Source organism: Scyliorhinus canicula, chromosome 5 (assembly GCF_902713615.1).
Source record: "Scyliorhinus canicula chromosome 5, sScyCan1.1, whole genome shotgun sequence".
In the NCBI taxonomy this organism is placed as follows: domain Eukaryota; kingdom Metazoa; phylum Chordata; class Chondrichthyes; order Carcharhiniformes; family Scyliorhinidae; genus Scyliorhinus; species Scyliorhinus canicula.
Window position 1 is genome coordinate 157,944,696 of NC_052150.1, and position 23,499 is coordinate 157,968,194.

Below are 23,499 nucleotides of genomic sequence, written 5' to 3' on the forward strand. Positions count from 1 at the left end.
GCCAGACCGCCCTCACACAGCCAGACCCCCCTCACACAGCCAGGCCGCCCTCACAGCCAGACCCCCCTCACACAGCCAGGCCGCCCTCACACAGCCAGACCGCCCTCACACAGCCAGACCCCCCTCACACAGCCAGGCCCCCCTCACACAGCCAGACCCCCCTCACACAGCCAGGCCCCCCTCACACAGCCAGACCCCCCTCACACAGCCAGACCCCCCTCACACAGCCAGACCGCCCTCACACAGCCAGGCCGCCCTCACACAGCCAGACCCCCCTCACACAGCCAGACCCCCCTCACACAGCCAGGCCCCCCTCACACAGCCAGACCCCCCTCACACAGCCAGGCCCCCCTCACACAGCCAGACCCCCCTCACACAGCCAGACCCCCCTCACACAGCCAGACCCCCCTCACACAGCCTAGCCGCCCTCACACAGCCAGACCGCCCTCACACAGCCAGACCGCCCTCACACAGCCAGACCCCCCTCACACAGCCAGACCCCCCTCACACAGCCAGACCGCCCTCACACAGCCAGACCCCCCTCACACAGCCAGACCCCCCTCACACAGCCAGACCGCCCTCACACAGCCAGACCCCCCTCACACAGCCAGCCCGCCCTCACACAGCCAGCCCGCCCTCACACAGCCAGGCCGCCCTCACACAGCCAGGCCGCCCTCTCACAGCCAGCCCGCCCTCACACAGCCAGGCCGCCCTCACACAGCCAGACCCCCCTCACAGCCAGCCCGCCCTCACACAGCCAGACCCCCCTCACACAGCCAGACCCCCCTCACACAGCCAGGCCGCCCTCACACAGCCAGGCCGCCCTCCCACAGCCAGGCCCCCCTCACACAGCCAGAACCCCCTCACACAGCCAGACCCCCCTCACACAGCCATGCCCCCCTCACACAGCCAGACCGCCCTCACACAGCCCGCCCGCCCTCACACAGCCAGACCCCCCTCACAGCCAGCCCGCCCTCACACAGCCAGACCCACCCTCACACAGCCAGGCCGCCCTCACACAGCCAGCCCGCCCTCACACAGCCAGCCCGCCCTCACACAGCCAGACCGCCCTCACACAGCCAGACCCCCCTCACACAGCCAGAGCCCGCCCTCACAGCCAGGCCGCCCTCACACAGCCAGACCGCCCTCACACAGCCAGACCCCCCTCACACAGCCAGGCCGCCCTCACACAGCCAGGCCGCCCTCACACAGCCAGACCCCCCTCACACAGCCAGACCGCCCTCACACAGCCAGACCCCCCTCACAGCCAGCCCGCCCTCACACAGCCAGACCCCCCTCACACAGCCAGACCCCCCTCACACAGCCAGGCCGCCCTCACACAGCCAGGCCGCCCTCTCACAGCCAGACCGCCCTCACACAGCCCGCCCGCCCTCACACAGCCAGACCCCCCTCACAGCCAGACCCACCCTCACACAGCCAGACCGCCCTCACACAGCCAGACCCCCCTCACACAGCCAGGCCCCCCTCACACAGCCTGGCCGCCCTCACACAGCCAGGCCGCCCACACACAGCCAGACCCCCCTCATACAGCCAGGCCGCCCTCACACAGCCAGACCCCCCTCACACAGCCAGGCCGCCCTCACACAGCCAGGCCGCCCTCACACAGCCAGACCGCCCTCACACAGCCAGACCCCCCTCACACAGCCAGGCCGCCCTCACACAGCCAGGCCGCCCTCACACAGCCAGGCCGCCCTCACACAGCCAGACCGCCCTCACACAGCCAGGCCGCCCTCACACAGCCAGACCCACCCTCACACAGCCAGACTGCCCTCACACAGGCTGGCCGCCCTCACACAGCCAGACCCCCCTCACACAGCCAGACCCCCCTCACACAGCCAGGCCGCCCTCACACAGCCAGACCCCCCTCACACAGCCAGACCGCCCTCACACAGCCAGACTGCCCTCACACAGGCTGGCCGCCCTCACACAGCCAGACCCCCCTCACACAGCCAGACCCACCCTCACACAGCCAGACTGCCCTCACACAGGCTGGCCGCCCTCACACAGCCAGACCCCCCTCACACAGCCAGACCGCCCTCACACAGCCCGCCCTCACACAGCCAGACCGCCCTCACACAGCCAGGCCGCCCTCACACAGCCAGACCCCCCTCACAGCCAGGCCGCCCTCACACAGCCAGACCCCCCTCACACAGCCAGACCGCCCTCACACAGCCAGACTGCCCTCACACAGGCTGGCCGCCCTCACACAGCCAGACTGCCCTCACAGCCAGCCCGCCCTCACACAGCCAGACCCCCCTCACACAGCCAGCCCGCCCTCACACAGCCAGGCCCCCCTCACACAGCCAGACCGCCCTCACACAGCCAGACCGCCCTCACACAGCCAGGCCCCCCTCACACAGCCAGCCCGCCCTCACACAGCCAGACCCCCCTCACACAGCCAGCCCGCCCTCACACAGGCTGGCCGCCCTCACACAGCCAGACAGCCCTCACACAGGCTGACCACCCTCACACAGCCAGACCGCCCTCACACAGCCAGCATTTTCCGAGCATTTTTAATTTCATTACTTAACATATCTCATTCCTTCAGCATCTTTTAAAACCAAACTTTGGTGTCACCTAAACAGCGCCACTTTAGTTTCCTCAACTGCTTTTGATTCTGATAGTGTCTTGTAATTTGGATCTGACTCTTAAAAACTGCTACTCCCATCCATTTATAAAATATTTTCATCATCCAAAAATTCTTTAAGACCCAAAACTAATGATGCTCTCAATACAGATGTTAAGCTTCATTGTTATTTATTCTCAGATATGGAACATTGCTGTAAATAAGCTAACGTTCCTGAACTCCTACAAGATGAAGATGTCAGTCATCCTGGGGGTCATTCACATGCTTTTTGGAGTCACGCTAAGTTTACTGAACCACATGTAAGTACAGAGCCCTGGCTGCAACTTGTAAACAGCAGATAGAAAATGAAGAGATTGCTTAAGAATCTCATGGCTTCAGTTGTCCAATTACTCTGTTGCATTTAAAAAGAACTTAAATTCTGACTTTTCAGTGGTCCTTGCTTCTTTGTCAAAAGCATCTGAGATCTTTCAGCTGTAAAGAGATTGCTTACTTTCATTAACACTTTCATTAACGCACTCACACGGTCTCACAAGGCGTCGCGATGTGAATCCCGCCCATTATGCCTCATCTTTTAGTAAATCTGCATATTAGAGTGGCACAGCTAGTCTCACTCTAATATGCTCTCCACGATCTACCAAAGGCGTCGGATCTGACTCCCTCGCCGTGGAAATCTCTGCGCCATTCAGTTCCAGTTTCCACAAATGGTGACAAGACAGAATGGCACTTGTGGGGGTCTCCCAGAAGATTGGAGGCCCCCAAGGGCATACCCTCTGGGCAGGGTGGCATCCTGGTACTGCTGATGCCAGGCTGGGACCCTGGGAGTGGCTCCTGGATGCAAGCCTGGCACTGCCAAGGTGCCATGGGGCACTGCCAGAGTACCAAGCTGGCAATTTCCCACCCTGCAGATTGGGGATGTGTGGTGGGAGTTGAGTACCCCGCTTATCGGTGATTTGGGGTTTGCGGATCGTGTCGGGAAGTCGCAAAGTCGGGATGCCATCCTGCACTGAGAAGTTCCTGAGAGCGGAGCTCCTCACAGCAGGAAATGGGGCTAAGTGGAGCATTGGCCATACGTTCCCCGCTAAGGCCCCCAATCTACCTAAACAGCTGTTTGATAGTGTGGTTTATCTCGGGACTCTGAGTGCCGAGAAACACCCGCCTCATTGCGTGCAACAAGACTTCCCATTCAGGGAGTTCGCGCCCTTAATATCTACTACCTAAAACTGACTTGAGTAACAATTGTGGGAAAATTTTTCATTCCCCACCCCCATTGACCTTTTTGACTTTGATCACTACAAATTCTCCATGAGAAAATAGTGCTGTTATTATCAAGTTAAAACTTGATGTGAACTTGCAGTGCATGGTTTCCACCTAGTGTTGAGGAGGCAGATTTTTCAAAAGTTTCCTTTCCTTGTTTGCCATTCCAATCAAAGGCTCTGGCATCACATGCTGATTCTGTTTCATCAGTTTGTGCTGTAATTAATTTGTTTAATTCATGTGTCGTAGTGTCCACATTGAGCAATTAGTATATAAGTAAACATTTGTTTCACATACAAATGTTAATTCCACATAATCCACATGCCTATAGGATTTAGTATTACACATGCAACAATAGCAAAGATTGCTCAGAATTAATATCATTCAAATTAATACTAATACAGCTTTTATTCTATCTCTGAATTCTTTTTCCGTCATGATTTTTATGGAGTGGTCTTCCACTCACCCCTTAATGACAGCTGAGCCATTGAAGGGGCATACCTACACCAGGAGTTTCCACTTTCCACTCCACCACACAGAAATTTCTCTCCCATCCTGATTTTTATAGTTTCACCAAAGTACAGATCATAGAATCATAGCATCCTTACCGTGCATTCGGCCCATCGAGTCTGCACCGACTCTCTGAAAGAGCATTCCACCCAAGTTTAGTCCCCTGCCCTATCCTAATAGCCCCTTAATCTAACCGACACATCGCGCACGATTCTCCGTTGCCTGATGCCAAAATTGTGTTCAGCCGGCGATCGGGCAGAGAATGGGCTCCGACGCCGAAATCGGGGCGGGCGCCGGTTTGACGCAAGTCAGCCATGCTCCGACCCCTCCAAACTGGCGTCATCATGACGCGTGCCACATGCTATTGCAACAACGTTGCCGTGTCACCGGCCGGCCCACCCGTGATGCTCTGCCCCCCGATGGTTTAGTTCACTGGGCTAAATCGCTGGCTTTTAAAGCAGACCAAGCAGGCCAGCAGCACGGTTCGATTCCCGTACCAGCCTCCCCGGACAGGCGCCGGAATTTGGCGACTAGGGGCCTTTCACAGTAACTTAATTGAAGCCTACTCGTGACAATAAGCGATTTTCATTTCATTTTCATTTCATTTTCATTCATTTCATTTCATTTTCATTTCATTTCATTTCATGGGCCAAGTTCCCAACGGTGCGGGCCATGACAGATCACACAAATCGTGAAGCTGGCATGGTGTCTGCGGACTGTGTCCAACACTGCCACACTTGGCCGGGATCCGTGCCGCTGGCTGGGCGGGCTTTTACGAGGGCTGAGGGGACTGGTGGGAGGTGGTCAGGGGGTGTCCCGGGCATGGGGTTTGGAGTTACAGTTGGCGGTTTGGGGTCGTGCACGACCAGCGCCATGATGTACGGCACGCTCGTTGTAGGCCATCAGCCGTTCACATGCGCGGCCCAGATTCCAGACAATCTCCAGCCGTTTTCGGCACAGGAGGCGGGAGAATCTCGGCGTCGGTGCTAGCCCCTCACCGGTCCTGGAATCACACCGATATTTTGGTTGTTAAAGACCACACAGGGTCTGCTGGTGCCGGCACTTAGCCGCAGAAATGGAGAATCCAGTCCATCAGTTTTGGACACTGGCAATTTAGCATGGCCAGTTCAACTAACCTGCACATCTTTGGACTGTGGAAGGAAATCTGAGCACCCGGAGGAAACCCACGCAGACACGGGGAGATCTTGCAAACATCACACAGTCAACATGGTCGGAATGGACACAGGTCCCTGGCGCTGTAAGGCAGGAGTGCTAACCACTGTGCCACCATGCCACCCCCTGTAAGGAACAATTCTCCGGCCTCATTACGCTCTCGCTGAAGCGAAACAAGGCTTCCGAACATCGGGAGAGGCCATAAACAAGAACCATGCCAGCCGGCAACTAGTTTGCGATGCAACCGCCCGCTCCCATAGGCAAATTTGGAATTTCGCCGTGGTGTGGCAAGAAACCAATTATCACCACAAAGCCCAATTTCCATACAATTAAAGGGAGAAACCCCATATCCAACTGCCTCGTGTCATTGAATGGCTCCCCAGCAAGTGCTCACACCGGCGCCGAGTAGTGGCCCTTTTGAAAAACATATACCTGGCAGAAGGGCTTCTGTGGGAAGCCGAGGAGGTGAGCAGCCATCTTTGTTCACAGGAGGGCAGCACGGTGGCACAGTGGTTTGCATTGCTGCCTACAGCGCTGAGGACCTGGGTTCGAATCCCGGCCCTGGGTCACCGTCCGTGTGGAGTTTGCAGATTCTTCCCGTGTCTGCGTGGGTTTCACCTCCACAACCCAAAGATGTGCAGGGTAGGTGGATTGGCCACACTAAATTACCCCTTAATTTGAAAAAATAATTAGGTACTCTAAATTTTTTTTAAAATCTTTGTTCACAGACAAAGACCCCGGGGGTGCTGGGCTTGCCACCCCAGTGCTCGGTGGGGGGTGGGGGGTGGGGGTGGGGGGATGAGGGACCGTCGGCTGGGGTGGGGGACCCTTCACAGGGGTGGGCCTCCATAGGAGGTGGGGGGGTTGTTGGGTGGCAACCAGCAGGCAACCGTCCATGGCACCACCATGCCAACCCCTCGATTATGTGTACCCATTCCGGGGGCAACCCTTGTCCCTGCCCGTCTGACCCAACAACCAGCCATAACCCACACCGACTGCCGAGGCTTCTGGCCATGCGACTGAAGGATATTGCTGATAGGGAATTGGCAATCATGGTTAAGTGAGCACTTTACACATGCCAAGTGGATCCCCATGGGTGGGTGGGCGACTTAGCATCTGGGAGGCAACACCACACACGTAACTCCCGAACACCCAGGAGATGGGACACAGCTCCAGGGACATATCCACAGCCGGAGGGTGGGTGAGTGCTGTGTTGTTTCCCGTTTTGCTTTACCTGGATGGCTTGGAATTGTAGTGTTGAACAAAGAACAACAAGCTTGTTAACTAACAAAACTAATTTATTAACACTACTAAATAAGATTTGTATGTATTCCTGAAGTATAAGGTTACTACATTAAATTATGCTATCTCGAACTACAGGGGTCTGATTCTCCGCATCACCACCCTAGGCCATTGCCTGAGGCCTGCCCCACTATTCTCCATCCCCGACCAGCCGAATTCCCGACAGCGTATTTCTAATGTGGTCCTGCCGTTTGGGAAACTCGGGTCGCGGCTGCAGACTCGGTTGCAAAGGCGCATGGCGCACAATGCGATTACGCCACTTCCGAGAAGGCATTTTGATGAAAAAGACTCAAAGTGTCCAGTAGTAACAAAAGATTTATTGAGTAACTAAAACAATAATTTTGTGAGTTCTTTACTTTAATATTAAAACTGGCAATAAGGTTAACAAGATCTAAATACAGTAACTATGTTTAACTACACTAACACTGAGCTAATCTACAGTCATGTCCTCTCATCACAGTACACCCAAAAGAGAGCGGGGAACAGCACGAGCTTGCTTTTATACGCCTGTTAGCACTGCCCTCTAGTGATCATCTGATTCTACTGATTACACATTAACCCCTTATATATGCACATACAGAGATCACTACAGGTGTGGATTCTCCGCCTGATTGCCAATTACAATATCTGCGTTGGGCAACGGAGAATCCAGCCCCACATCTCTCGTTAATCTGTTCTGTAAGTTTGGAGCATTTGTCATCTCTTATACCCGCATCCCTGAGAATAAATTTTAATCTTTTGGGAAGATGAATGGGCAAATTTCTGACGTAACTTTCACAAAATCAACATTTTGTCTTCTAAACTCCGGTAGTCTGATGCTAATAGTACTTCCATAATTTCTTTACTGAAACATTAGGATTCAATAATGGAAGTGTCCAGATTGAGTAAATTGCAAGTTCACAGTTTTCCATGACAATTTTCATATGTGCTTTCTTCGTCAGTGGTCAGATCAATAGTAACAATATTTCGCTCGATATAACATCTGTGCCGATAAAACGATTCCTTCCGGCAACAAGGAATCACTACTCTTTTCAGTGATTTAAGGGTATTATCCCCAAATCTGAAACTCGCGGAACATCCAAATTCCTTAACGTTGTTCCGATCTTTGTCACTTAGAGTCCAGGTAACATTTCAACCAGGTAACAGATCAATATACCGTAGATCTCCATCTGCTGTCTAATACAGTACAATTGAAGGACTCTGCCGCCAGCACATTCATCACTGGATGAAACTTCTTGTTGCTACGATAATGCCTTCTCTTTGGTCAATATCTCCCTCATAGTCTTCTGTCTCACCTTTGGTTTCAAACATCCTATTATATCTCTTAGAACAGTTTATTGCATAATGGAATTTCTAATCACAACTAAAACTCTGATTGGCTACACCCTGGGCATTTCTGGGTTTCATTTTCTGTTGAAATTTCCTAATTCATTCCTCCTGCCATAATCGTTAGGTGTTTCTGTTCTTGTGTTTAAAAAAAATATTTTTATTCATAACACAAACAGTACTCGACGCCACCGTGCCCCCACCCATTGGCAACAACCAGGTCTCCAAAGTGCAGAATGAACAACGCCATCTGTGTGCTTCTGATTTCCTAAGCATTTCCTCATTTAGAAAATAGTCTCAGCCTAAATTTCTCCTTCCAAAGTGCATGACCTCACACTTTTCCACATTGTATTTCATTTGCCACTTCATTGCCCACTCTCCTAAACTGTCCAATTCCTTCTACAGTCCCCTTGCTTCCTCAATACTATCTGTCCCTCTACAGAGCTTTGTATCATCTGCAAACTTAGCAAAAGTGCCTTCAGTTCCTTCTTCCAGATCATTCATGTATATTGTGAAAAGTTGTGGTCCCAGCACTGACCCCCGAAGCACACCACTAGTCACCGGCTGCCATCCTGAAAAAGACCCCTTTATTCCCACTCTCTGCCTTCTGCCAGTCAGCCAATCCTCAATCCATGCCAGAATCTTACCCTGAACACCATGGGCTTTTAACTTATTTAACAATCTCCTGTGAGTCACCTTGTCAAAGGCCTTCTGAAAATCTAAATAAATCACGTCCACTGGTTTTCCTTTGTTTAACATCCTTGTTACCTCCTCAAAGACCTCTAACAGATTTGTCAGACATGACCTCCTTTTGACAAAGCCGTGCTGTCTCAGTCCTATTTTACCATGCACTTCCAAGTACTCCGCAATCTCATCTTTAATAACAGATTCTAAAATCTTACCAAGTCAGGCTAACCGGCCTATAATTTCCTGTCTTCTGCCTCCCTCCCTTCTTAAACAGTGGTGTTACATTAGATACTTTCCAGTCCTCTGGGACCCTTCCTACCTCCGGTGATTCCTGAAAGATCACCACCAATGCCTCCACTATCTCCTCAGCTATCTCTTTCGGACCCTGGGGTGTAGTCCATCCGGTCCAGGTGACTTATCCACCTTCAGACCCTTCAGTTTCCCCAGAAACTTCTCCTTAGTAATGGTCACTGCACTCACCTCTGCCCTATGATTCTCCTGGAGCTCTGGTATCCCACTGGTGTCTTCCACCGTGAAGACTGATGCAAAGTAACTACTGTATTCAGTTTGTCTGCCATTTCTTTGTTTCCTATTATTACTTCTCCAGCCACGTTTTCCAGTGGTCCAATGTCTATTTTTGCCTCTCACCTTTTATATATTGAAAAAACTCTTCCTATCTTATTTTATATTACTAGCTAGCTTGCAGTCATATTTCATCTTCTCCCCCCCCCCCTTATTGCTTTTTTTTAGTAGTCCTCTGCTCACTTTTAAAGGCTTCCCAATCCTCTAGATTCCCACTAATCCTCACCACTTTGTATGCTTTTTTTTTTGGCTTTTATGCTGTCCTTGACTTCCCTCGTCAACCATAGATGCCTTGTCCTGCCCTTAGCATGTTTCCTCCTCCTTGGGATGAATTTCTGCTGTGCCTCCTGAATAACCCCCAAAAACTCCTGCCATTGCTGTTCCACTGTCTTCCCTGAAAATGAAATGAAATGCTAGGCTCCTTGTCAAATCAACTCTGGCCAGCTCCTCCCTCATGTCTTTGTAGTTACCCTTATTTAATTGTAATACCGTTACATCTGATTGCAGCTTCTCCCTCTCAAACTGCAGGATAAATTCTATAATATTGTGGTCACTGCTCCCTAAGGGTTCCTTCACCTTAAGTTCCCTAATCAAGTCTGCCTCATTACACATCACCAAATCCAGAATTGCCTGTTCCCTCGTGGGCTCTACCACAAGCTGCTCCAAAAAACCATATCTTAAACATTAGTGGGAAGTGCTCCAACTGCATCTCATTCGTCCACATTGGATCCTTATATAGCAATTTTACCCTAGCCACAAACTTAGGCCCAATCCCAAACTTCTCCAGTACAACAAACAGATACCTCCACTCCACTCTGTCAAATGCTTTCTCCACATCCAATGCCACCACCATCTCTAACCCTCTGCTGGAGAAAGCACCACATACTGCAGCTGTCGCATGTTCGACGACAGCTGCCTCTCTTGACGAACTCCGTCTGATCCTCCCCCACCACCTTCGGAAGACACCCCTCCCGCCTCACTGCCAGCACCTTCACCAACATCTTGGCATCCACGTTCAGTAGAGAAATGACTTAACTGACCCACACTCCACCGGATCCTTATACATTTTCAGAAGCAATGACATAGATGCCAGCCTCAGTCTCAGGTAACCTCCCGCCCCCCCATCTTTGCCATTGCATCCTCAAAGATTTCCACCATCAGTGGTGCCAATCTGTCCTTAAACTTTTTGTCTTAAATGTCCAATTTAAAATTCGCATCCTTTCTTTTTTTTTCATTTTTAAAAATAATTTAGAGCACCCAATTATTTTTTTTCCAAATAAGCGGCAATTTAGCATGGCCAATCCACCTAACCTACACATCTTTGGGTTGTGGGGGTGAAACCCACGTAGACACGTGGGGAATGTGCAACCTCCACACGGACAGTGATCCAGTGCCGGGTCCTCAGTGCCATGGGCTGCTGTGCTAAACACTGTGCCCCGTGCCGCCCTTCCTATCCTTTTATAAAACTCCACCAGGAACCCATCTGGCCCCCGCGCCTTACCTGACTGCATCTTCCCTATGTTGTCCATCCGGTCCTGGCACCTTACCTGACTGCATCTTCCCTATGTTGTCCATCCGGTCCTGGCACCTTACCTGACTGCATCTTCCCTATGCTGCCAATCCGGCCCCGGCACCTTACCTGACTGCATCATCCCTATGCTGCCCATCCGGTCCCGGCAACTTACCTGACTGCATCTTCCCTATGCTGCCCATCCGGCCCCCCAGCCTTACCTGACTGCACCTTCCCTATGTTGCCCATCCGGCCCCGGCACCTTACCTGACTGCATCTTCCCTATGCTGCCCATCCGGCCCCGGCGCCTTACCTGACTGCATCTTCCCTACGCTGCCCATCCGGCCCCCCAGCCTTACCTGACTGCATCTTCCCTATGCTGCCCATCCGGCCCCCCAGCCTTACCTGACTGCATCTTCCCTATGCTGCCCATCTGGCCCCGGCACCTTACCTGACTGCATCTTCCCTACGCTGCCCATCCGGACCCGGCACCTTACCTGACTGCATCTTCCCTATGCTGCCCATCCGGCCCCGGCACCTTACCTGACTGCATCTTACCTATGCTGCCCATCCGGCCACCCAGCCTTACCTGACTGCATCTTCCCTACGCTGCCCATCCAGACCCGGCACCTTACCTGACTGCATCTTCCCTATGCTGCCCATCCGGTCCCGGCACCTTACCTGACTGCATCTTCCCTACGCTGCCCATCCGGACCCGGCACCTTACCTGACTGCATCATCCCTATGCTGCCCATCCGGCCCCCCAGCCTTACCTGACTGCATCTTCCCTATGTTGCTCATCCGGTCCCGGCACCTTACCTGACTGCATCTTCCCTATGCTGCCCATCCAGCCCCCCAGCCTTACCTGACTGCATCTTCAGTACGCTGCTCCTCCGGTCCCGGCACCTTACCTGACTGCATCTTCCCTATGCTGCTCCTCCGGTCCCGGCGCCTTACCTGACTGCATCTTCCCTATGCTGCCCATCCGGACCCGGCACCTTACCTGACTGCATCTTCCCTATGCTGCCCATCCGGACCCGGCACCTTACCTGACTGCATCTTCCCTATGCTGCCCATCCAGCCCCCCAGCCTTACCTGACTGCATCTTCCCTATGCTGCCCATCCGGTCCCGGCACCTTACCTGACTGCATCTTCCCTATGCTGCTCCTCCGGTCCCGGCGCCTTACCTGACTGCATCTTCCCTATGCTGCCCATCCGGTCCCGGCGCCTTACCTGACTGCATCTTCCCTATGCTGCCCATCCGGCCCCCGGCACCTTACCTGACTGCATCTTCCCTATGCTGCCCATCTGGTCCCGGCGCCTTACCTGACTGCATCTTCCCTATGTTGCCCATCCGTCCCCCCAGCCTTACCTGACTGCATCTTCCCTATGTTGCCCATCCGGCCCCCCAGCCTTACCTGACTGCATCTTCCCTATGCTGCCCATCCGGCCCCGGCACCTTACCTGACTGCATCTTCAGTACGCTGCCCATCCGGCCCTGGCACCTTACCTGACTGCATCTTCCCTATGTTGCCCATCCGGCCCCCCAGCCTTATCTGACTGCATCTTACCTATGCTGCCCCTCCGGCCCCCCAGCCTTACCTGACTGCATCTTCCCTATGCTGCCCATCCGGTCCTGGCACCTTACCTGACTGCATCTTCCCTATGCTGCCCATCCGGTCCCGGCACCTTACCTGACTGCATCATCCCTATGCTGCCCATCCAGCCCCCCAGCCTTACCTGACTGCATCTTCCCTATGCTGCCCATCGGCCCCGGCACCTTACCTGACTGCATCTTCCCTATGCTGCCCATCCAGCCCCCCAGCCTTACCTGACTGCATCTTCCCTATGCTGCCCATCCGGCCCGAAGCACCTTACCTGACTGCATCTTCCCTATGCTGCCCATCCGGCCCCCCAGCCTTACCTGACTGCATCTTCCCTATGCTGCCCATTCGGCCCGAGGCACCTTACCTGACTGCATCTTCCCTATGCTGCCCATCCAGCCCCCCAGCCTTACCTGACTGCATCTTCCCTATGCTGCCCATTCGGCCCGAGGCGCCTTACCTGACTGCATCTTCCCTATGCTGCCATTCCGGCCCCCGCGCCTTACCTGAGTGCATCTTCCCTACGCTGCCCATCCGGCCCCGGCACCTTACCTGACTGCATCTTCCCTATGTTGCCCCTCCGGTCCCGGTGCCTTACCTGACTGAATCTTCCCTATGTTGCCCATCCGGCCCCCCAGCCTTACCTGACTGCATCTTCCCTATGCTGCCCATCCGGCCCCGGCACCTTACCTGACTGCATCTTCCCTATGCTGCCCATCCGGCCCCGGCACCTTACCTGACTGCATCTTCCCTATGTTGCCCCTCCGGTCCCGGTGCCTTACCTGACTGCATCTTCCCTATGTTGCCCATCCGGCCCCCCAGCCTTACCTGACTGCATCTTCCCTATGCTGCCCATCCGGCCCCGGCACCTTACCTGACTGCATCTTCCCTATGCTGCCCATCTGGTCCTGGTACCTTACCTGACTGCATCTTCCCTATGCTGCCCATCTGGTCCTGGCATCTTACCTGACTGCATCTTCCCTATGTTGCCCATTCGGCCCCCCAGCCTTACCTGACTGCATCTTCCCTATGTTGCCCATCCGGCCCCGGCACCTTACCTGACTGCATCTTCCCTATGCTGCCCATCCGGTCCCGGCACCTTACCTGACTGCATCTTCCCTATGCTGCCCATCCGGCCCCCCAGCCTTACCTGACTGCATCTTCCCTATGTTGCCCATCCGACCCCGGCACCTTACCTGACTGCATCTTCCCTATGTTGCCCATCCGGCCCCGGCACCTTACCTGACTGCACCTTCCCTATGTTGCCCATCCGGCCCCGGCACCTTACCTGACTGCATCTTCCCTATGCTGCCTTCACTTCCTTCAACGCTAATAGCTCCTCTAACCTGGTCTTTTACAGCTCTGGCTATTCCAGTCGCTTCAACATCCACAACTCATCCTCCAGCGGCTGTTTTATATAGCACCCTATAAAAGTCCTCAAACACCCTGTTCCCCAGCTCCGGAGCCACCACCACCCCTTTGGGCACACGCACAATCCTCAGGTTATGCCTTCGCAACCGGTTTACCAGGTCCTCCACCTTGGCTCTCAGCCCTCTGTTGATGTCTACAACCCTCCGCATCGCCTTATCCACTAAAGTGAAACGGTCGCCATGCCATGACAAGGCCTCCTCCACCCCTTTCATTTTCTCCCCTTTGCTCCTGTACCATTGTCGAAGTTCTCACCAATTCCTCTCTCACCGGACAAGGGTCTCTCCCACCCATGCCTTAAGCGAGGCCATCATCACCATCTAATGCTTTTCAAAATGCCTTGGAAACGGCCTTTCGGACCCCCAGCCATCACCTCCGTCATCCGTGATGGGCGCGGCCCCACCCAACGGGCTCTCTCCGGCTATCATTCTTCCTGTTGCACTTCTCACAACAGTCAGCGGCAGACTTTCGTAACCGGAAGTCATCCTCATTTTTAGTTATCAGACTTCTCTCGTATTGACGCTTGTGTCCTGTTTCCATACCATCTCGCACCCCATTAACATCGTCTGTCTTATCACCGTTCGGCTCACTTGTGCCATGAATGCTGCCGGGAAGAAATGTTTGCCCAGGAACTTTAGAATAATAATAATCATCATTATTGTCACAAGTAGGCTTACATTAAAACTGCAATGAAGTTACCGTGAAAAGCTCCCAGAGCTTTTTTAGAGCCTCTGACATTTGTTCTAACAGGGTGTGGAGTCTTTCTGCAAATTAACCTCCGTCAAAACCAGAAGCCTATCCATATTTCTAACTTTAGCTCAGTCTCATAACTTGGAAGCCAGCACGGGTTGAGGAACTGCAACACCAAATTTTTGCAGCCCAGCATTAGTCTGCTAAATTCCATTTTATACACTTCTGTGGAGGTATCCTCCGGCTTCCTAAATTTGTCAAAATCTGACATGATAAGTCATCCTTTTTGTAACTATTATCCATGAAAGTTAATAATGTATCCAAAGCTTCATATGAGCTCAAATGCTCTATCTCCAATTCTGAGAATACTTGCACATTATTTTGCTTTTGTATGGTAGCAAAAGTGCCAGGGCCATTCTTTGTGTTTTCTTGTACAAGGACATAACTATTGTCCCTCATAGCGAGTTGGTGCTTGGGAGGGGAGTAACGGGTTGCTTCAGGGGCTCGAGGGATCTGGAGACCATTTGGATTGATTTGGATTTCATCAGTAGTGCATGGAGACCATGGGTCTTTGCAGTCCCACCTGGCAAAACGTGAAGGCGCCAAAACGGTGGATGGTAAGGAAGTGGGAAGATGATAGTGTGCAAAGTAACCTGGCAGATTTTGGCAAAATGCAGGAGAAGGTGCCAGAACTGTGGAGGTCTGTGGCCAGGGTCACATTGGGCTAGTGGCACTTACCCCAAGGAGAGGACGCAGAAACATGTTTGGGGCACTGGCAGCCATGGCTCTCATTCACCCAGGCCTCTCGGCCCCTGTTGAGGAGAAGAGACAGCCCATGTGGCGGCAGGACCAGGCTCTGGCAGGAGCACATCACCAAACTCACAACCAGCCTATGGGAGCAATAATTTAGAGCACGGGGAGAAAGGTACAGAGGGGCACACCAACTGCCATGTGCACACAGAAGAGTCATTTACCACAAGAGAGTGTAACCTTCGAGACAGAACTATCTCCAAATTTTCAACAGGCATTGTCAGCAAAGACTGTGGGCGCGATTCTCCGCTACCCACGCTGGGTGGGAGAATCACGGGAGGGCCGGGCGACTCACGACACACCGCCCTGGCGCCCCTCCCCCCCCCCCCCCCCCCCCCCCCCCCCCGATTCTCCCACCCCCCGCTCGGATTAATTGCCGCTCGCCATTTTTCACGGCGACTGCCGATTCTCCGGCCCGGATGTGCCGAGTGGCCTGACGTTCCTGACCGGTTCACGACGGCGGCAACCACACCTGGTCGCTGCCGTCGTGAACATGGGCGCACCACGGCCGTGCTCGGGAGGGGACTGGCCCGCGATCGGTGCCCACCGATCGTCGGGCCGGCGTCTCCAAGCGATGCACTCTTTCCCCTCCACCGCCCCGCAAGATCAAGCCGCCACGTCTTGCGGGGCAGCGGAGGGGAAGACGGCAACCGCGCATGCGCGGCTGATGTCACTTAGGCGCTGCCGTCGCGTCATTCTCGCGTCGCTAGCGTCAAGGCCCGGTGGCCGAGATTTACAAAGCGCTGCTCCTAGCCCCCTGGGGGGGGGGGGGGGGGGGGGTGGGGGGAGTGAATAGGGTGCGAGGAGCGGCCTCCGAGGCCGTCGTGAAACTCGGTCGAATTCCCGAGAATTTTGCCCACGGCTCTTTGGAGTGGCTGTCATTGATCTCTGTACAATGCTACAGCAAGTGGTGAGGTTGGTGCATATTCAATGCCAGTGGTGCTGAATATCACCATGGCTTTCAATCTCTACGCCTCTGGGACTTATCAGGGTTCCACTGGAGATATATGTGGGAGCTCAGTCTGCAGTCCACCAAGGGGTTTGTCAGGTTGAAGAGGGTCAATGACTGTGTGTACTACCACACTGATTCAGGCAGTCAAAGGGAGAAAGGGACTTGTTTCAGGGCGAATTCTGGATGCCACAAGATGCAAGGTATGATCGACTGCACAGGTACAGGGCCTGATCGACCGCACGGGTACAGGGTATGATAGACCTCACGGGTACAGGGCCCGATCGACCTTATGGGTACAGGCCCGATCGACCGCACATGTACAGAGTCTGATGGACCGCACGGATACAGGGCCCGATCGACTGCACAGGTACAGGGCCTGATCAACTGCATGGGTGCAGGGCCCAATCAACGGAACGGGTACAGGGCCCAATCGACCAGGCGGGTACAGGGTCTAATCGACCATGCGGGTGCAGGGCCCAATCGACTGCACACATATGGATATCAGGGCCGGGATTCTCCCCTACCCAGCGGGGCGGGGGGTCCCGGCGTAGCGGAGTGGCGCCAACCACTCTGGTGTCGGGCCTCCCAAAGGTGCGGAATTCTCCGCCCCTTTAGGGGCTAGGCCTGCGCCGGAGTGGTTTCCGCTGCACTGACTGGCGCCAACGGCCTTTGGTGCTACGCCGCCCGGCGTCGGGCCTGGCCGAAAGACCTTTGTCGGTCCGCGCATGCGCCGGTGCGTCAGCGGCCGCTGACATCACCACCGGTGCATGCGCGGTAGGGGGGTCTCTTCCGCCTCCGCCATGGTGGAGTCCGTGGCGGCGGCGGAAGAAAAAGAGTGCCCCTACGGCACTGGCCCACCCGCTGATCGGTGGGCCCCGATCACGGGCCAGGCCACCGTGGGGGCACCCCCTGGGGTCTGATCGCCCCGCGCCCCCCCCAGGACCTCGAGGGCCCGCCAATCCCGCCGGCACCAGAGGTGGTTTAAACCACGTCGGCGGGATTGGCCTGTCAACGGCGGGACTTCGGCCCATCGCGGGCCGGAGAATCGCCGCGGGGGGCACGCCTATCGGCACGGGGGGCATGCCGATCGGCGGGGTGTGATTCCCGCTCCCGCCGAATCTCGGGTGGCGGAGAATTCCGGCCACGGCGGGGACGGGATTTACACCGGCCCCGGGCGATTCCCTGACCCTGCGGGGGGTCGGAGAATTCCGCCCCAGAGGTCTGACAAAGAGTTATCCAGACTCAAAGCGTTAGTTCTGTTCTCTTGCCATAGATGCTGTAAACCTTCTGAGATTTTCCAGAATTTTCTGTTTTTGTTTCAGATTCCAGCATCTGCAGAAATTTGCTTTTATATTAAATTGAGGGGATATTTGATAGACGTGAACAAGATTGTGAAAGGTTGAGATAAAGTAGTTGAGGAAAGTTCTTCCCAGTAGCTAATGCGACAATGTCTAGGGGGACACAGGTTTAAGACTTTGTGTAAGCAGCGGGAATGTGAGAAAGAACTTTTTAACAAGGCAAGTGGTAAGGACCTGGAACTCTTTGCCCAGGAGGATGGTGAAAGGGGAAACAATCAATGATTCAGCAAGGCAATTGGATGGACACATGATGGAAATAAACTTCCAAAGCTACAGAGGCCAATCGGGGGGGTAGGACTGACTGGATGGCTCTGCGAAGAGGCAGTGTTTGCACAGCTTCCTTCTGTGGCATTAATGACTCTAGGCAGCAGGAACAGGACCATTCAAAAGTGGCAGAAGCAGGATAAAGTCCTCTGTTGATGCAGCAATTAATGAAGGTCGCCCTTTAAAAATGGTCCCAGCACCTACCACAGTTCAGTTTCACCACAGGCCTGAGGTCGAATGCCCCCCCCCCACCCCCCACACCTTGTGCTGCTTATGTGGCTGGCCGCCTAATGCACAAATGATAACAGCACCATTGCCACCACTGTAGCCTGCGGCATTGGGATACAATTCAGAACTCTGTTCCAATATTAGGACATTCATAGTTTTCATCTTTGCCACACAGGCATTAAAAAAACATAATAATAACCTTTATTGTCACAAGTAGGCTTACATTAGCATGCAGTGAAGTTACTGTGAAAAGCCCCTAGTTGCTACATTCCAGCGCCTGTTCAGGTACACAGAGGGATAATTCTGAATGTCCAAATTACCTAACAGCATGTCTTTCCGGACTTGTGGAAGGAAACCGGAGCGCCCGGAGGAAAGCTATGCCGACACGTGGAAAACATGAAGATTCCGCACAGACAGTGATCCAAGCCGGGAATTGTACCTGGGACACTGGTGCTGTGAAGCAAGAGTGCTAACCACTGTGCGACCCTGCCGCCTGTGGGTGAAACACAGAAAGGAAAATCTGATGGCAAGGAGCTGAGCGATATGAGTTTTCCTTTCATTGTAAACCATGGAAGGGAGAAATATCCAGAAGCTTCTGTAAGGATTTGCAATCTTCCACCATATTTTCTCCTCTGCACTGTCTATGCAATGCTTAATGCCCAAGTGATAAAACTGAAAATCTGCCCTTTAGTTTGGAAATGAATTGTGTTTTATTGTTTATTAATTCTTAAATACAATTTTTAAAATAGATTTTTACAGCTCTACATTAACAGTGATGACAGATACCACTTCATAGACATTCATTTCACATAGTAACAGAATAATGGCGATTTTGTATAAAATGGATTATTCTGGCTAATTCAAATTTGCTCACATAAGAATTTGTGCATTTGCTTTCAGTTACTTTAAAGAACTTAACAACATTTTCCTGGAGTTTATCCCAGAGGTCATTTTCTTGACTGCTCTGTTTGGCTACTTGGTTTTCTTGATAATCTTCAAGTGGTGCATTTTCACCGTGTCAGAGTCCGAAATCGCACCCAGCATCCTGGTTCACTTTATCAACATGTTAATGTTCAACTACAGTGGCCCAGCAGTGACACCTTTCTACTGTAAGCAGGTGGGCACTTTCACAATCCGAGTGCGGCTATTTGGTTTGCGGTTTGTTTGGATAATTGCTGTTACTGAGCTTAAAGCATTTTTAGACCTTGTAATAACCACAGTCATTCTTACTAATATTATTAACAATTTAGGAGGTTGGTAAATGTTTGGAAATAATAGCAGACTTTCTGAATTCATAATAATAATTCTCAGCAATGTCATTACTGAGGGTTCAGTGTGAGCATTGGCTCAAGACATATACTGGAGTCTTCCAGTAGCAAACATAAGGGGCTGGATTCTCCGTCCTGCCTCCGTCCTGGTTCAGCACGCCGTTGGGCTGCTCTGTTTCGCCGGCTGGTGAATGTGGTTTCACATTGTGGGGCAGACCCATGCAGTTGGGAAACCCCCGGGCTGCCGGCAAAACGGAGCATCCCGACGGCGGAGAATCCAACCCAAGGGGTTTGTGGATAAAAGGCACAGGTAGTTAGATAACAGGAACAGAACACTGTACAACAGGTCTTTATTAATCAACTCCCTAATCCACACTGCCCCGTGTCGTGCTCCTAGGGCCTCGCGCAAACTTCCCATTGGCCAGGGCTCGCACACTACAATGCAATTGGCCCTGAGCTGATCACATGGTCTGTGGAACCTGCCACTTAAAGGGGCCGCACTACCACATCTCTCCTCTCTTTAATCCTTTAACACACTTCCCCAAAACTATGTACAAAAGTTAAAATGGTTAACAGGGATAACCAAGGTTAGAGGGTCCATCAAATAGTCACGCGGTCCGGAGGCCTCCGTGTGTCCCCTGGCCATAGCCCAGCTACAGGCTCAGCACTCTTTTGGGCGATGCCACTTCAGGACTGCCCACTTCGACAACAGGTGACCTAACCTCACTGGCCTCGACAGACACAGTAGGTGGAACAGAAACAGGAGTCCCTGCCTCCCCTTGGCTGGACTGAGTCACAGGATTCACGATGCTCGCTAGACCTGTCGACTCCTCAGGTCGTTGACATGTTTTTTGACGGTCTTCCTGTTAACATCGGCAACATAAGACACCGACCCAGACTGGGTCACAACCTATCCTTCTAACCAAGGCAAACCGGGCAGCGAAATTTTGGACCAAAGCCAGGTTTCCCACCTGGATCGACCTGTCTTCTCTCTGCTTTGACCATTGACTTCTCTGGGAGGCCTGGGTTGTCTCCACCCTCTCCACCAAATTTGGAAATACAGGATCCAATCAGGTTCTCAACCAATGTCCCCTGAGCAGCTCAGCTGGTGTAACCCCCATGGTGGAATGAGGGGTTGAGATGTACAACAACAAAAAATTAGCCAACCTCTGGCAAAGTGGTTTATCAGATTTATTTTTTGTAGAATTGCTTGAAAGATTGAACGGTCCTCTCACCCAGACCATTCGATGTTGGATGGTAAGGGGCTGTCCTCATCTGTCGTATGCCATTTGCTTTCACAAAACACTGGAAATCATCGCTGATGAAGGGGGTGTCATTGTCCGAAACAATTGACTCGGGAAGTCTGTGAATAACAAACACTCAGCGCAAAGCATCTATCGTGGCCATCGTGGTAGTAGTCCCCATCACTTGAACTGATAACCACTTCGAGTGGGCCTCCACTAGCACCAAAAATATTTTGCCCAGGATCGGGCCCACACAGTCAATGTCCTGGCAAGAATGGCACTGTTGTACTAGTTCTTCAATGGCTTTGTCTATGCCTGGCTACCAGATGTAAGTGCACTCCAACATTTTCATCTTTGGCTGCTCTGGTTGGGCACTGTGTAACTTTCGAAGGAGGGGCTCCCTAGCCTGAGGCGGGATGACCACCCGTGATCCCCAGAGAATCACACCGTCTTCATATGTCAACTCGTCTTGACGAGTGAAGTAGGAGTTCAGCTGTTCAGACAGCCAGACTGTGTCATTTGTTTTTCTGAAAGAATAGGGTCTCTTTGGGTCCAGCTGTGGATGTGTTCCGCGGACACTGGCAAGGTGTCTAGAAAGTTTAGGGATAGAATGATCTGTCATGACAGGGAGATGTTAAGAAATTGGATCCAGAAATGGAACTGAAGATGTAATTGGCAATTTGGGGTTGACAGACTGAGGGCACAACTGCTTGCACTGAGTCAGAGATATACGCTCACACCTGCCCTGAGCTACATTGTCCCATTCAGACTTCAACTTTTTAATGGGAATAAACAAGATACCCCTGTTCAGTCAGAGTGATTCGCTCAAAATTCATTGTCCTCCGAGACACTGATCTGATCAGCCAGTAGCTGATGACTTCTTTTGTCCGGAAACTGGAGGTTAGTTGCATATTCATAGAATAGCTCTGTTCTTTTGAGTAAACAGGAATGGGCAATCAAAAAGCCCAGAGAGCGATGATGAGTTCAAGCTTGGACATGCCTGGACAGAACATTGTTTGAGGGGCTGGGCGGAGTTCAAGAGGGAAAATAATCCTGTTCGAACAGTGGGGGGGGGGGGGGGGGGGGCATAAGGATTTGGAAAGCCAACGGGAGAGGTCATGAAAAGCTGCCACAGAGACAGGCTTTTGAATAGGGGTCTGAAAGAGCTACACTAACAACAGGAATATAGTCTGTAAATGTAAGTAACATTGTTGCCTGCCTGCCAAGTGGAGTCGAGAGCACTATGTTCATTTTACGTGCTGTTTAAGAGGAAATCATGAGTTAGGGTTAAGAGATACAGGTAAGCTGTTCTTGTTATGTTCGAAGTTTAAAAGTTTAAATATTGTTTCTTTTGTTTCAATAAAGTTTTGTTTGTAAAAATAACCAAGCCCTATTTCTTATGCAATCACTTCTGGAGCAAATCAATCTTCCGCAGTCTTACAAAATTTAGAAAAAAAACATTGCGGTTCTGGTCCAGTATCTTAGCCAGTGTTGGGATCTGACCAGGCATCCATAACTGATCTCCTGGGATACCAGTGAAATGCTCTTGGGTAGTGACAGGCGACTTAATGCATCCACACCAGCAATTTGCATCCCAGGTCGGTGCTGAAAAGCATAGTTGTAAGCCACCAACAGCAGCACCCAACTCTGCACCCTTGTCAAGGCTATGAGGCTTATCTTCCCTTAGCAGGCCCAGTAATTCCTTGCGGTCAGTCACTATGTCGAACAGTCAACCGTGTCTATACTTGTGGAATTTCTTCACACCAAATATAATCGCTAAACCCTCCTTCTCAATCCGGGTGTAGTTTCGGTCTGCTCCGGAAAGAGTCCTTGAGGCAAAGGCGATTGGGCATTCTGAACACTTGCTGCACGGCTCGGAAGGTTTCTTCTTGAAGCTCATTCCATTGCGTCCGCTGAGTCTTCCTTAATAGCTGGTGTAATGGTGCCAATGCTGTGGCTAGATTCGAAGTAACCTTCCATTGTAATTGACCATACCAAGGAAGGACGTAAGCTCACTGATATTTTAGGCATGATGTGGAGATGCTGGTGTTGGACTGGGGTGAGCACAGTAAGAAGTCTTACAACACCAGGTTAAAGTCCAACAGGTTTGATTCAAACACGAGCTTTCGGAGCGCAGCTCCTTCCTCGGGTGAAGGAGCTGCGCTCCGAAAGCTCGTGTTTGAATCAAACCTGTTGGACTTTAACCTGGTGTTGTAAGACTTCGTACTGTGATATTTTAGGGAGCAGGGAAATCTCGAATGGCTTGACCTTTTCTTCAAATGGACTGCAATCCTGTTGCATCAATGCGAATCCTAGGTCTGCCATTTCTGAAGCCTGAAAAACACATTTTTACATTTAAGAGGGACCCCTGCATCACAAAGTCACTTTAATACCACCTCTAGGCTGGTCATGTGTTCTTCTGGTGTAGTGCTGGTGACTAGCATGATGTCATCAAGGTAAACAATCACCTTGGGAATCCCCGGAGATTTTCCAACATGCCCTGAAAGATAGTGCAGGCTGAAGTGATGTTGAACAGGAGTATGGTATACTGGAAGAGGCCTTCGTAGCAAACCTTTGAGACTCCTCATCAACTCTAGTTGCAGGTAGGTGTGACCGAGGCCCAAATTTGAATATATGTGGCCTCACCCCTCCCACTGCCAGCTTGGTGTAGAGGTCTTCAGTTCAGGGAACCGGATTGACC

At 52.4% G+C, this 23,499-nt stretch overlaps 1 protein-coding gene across 3 annotated transcripts in view; it reads left to right on the forward strand.

The window, feature by feature from the left end:
* LOC119966356 (V-type proton ATPase 116 kDa subunit a1-like) overlaps positions 1–23,499 on the forward strand; it is a 228,052-nt gene that overhangs the window by 168,539 nt on the left and 36,014 nt on the right. For all 3 annotated transcript variants that reach the window (XM_038797882.1, XM_038797883.1, XM_038797884.1), the window contains 2 exons: positions 2,789–2,907; positions 19,187–19,403. In XM_038797882.1, coding sequence (XP_038653810.1) covers positions 2,789–2,907; positions 19,187–19,403 — 336 coding nt within the window. The remainder of the gene's footprint in view (positions 1–2,788; positions 2,908–19,186; positions 19,404–23,499) is intronic.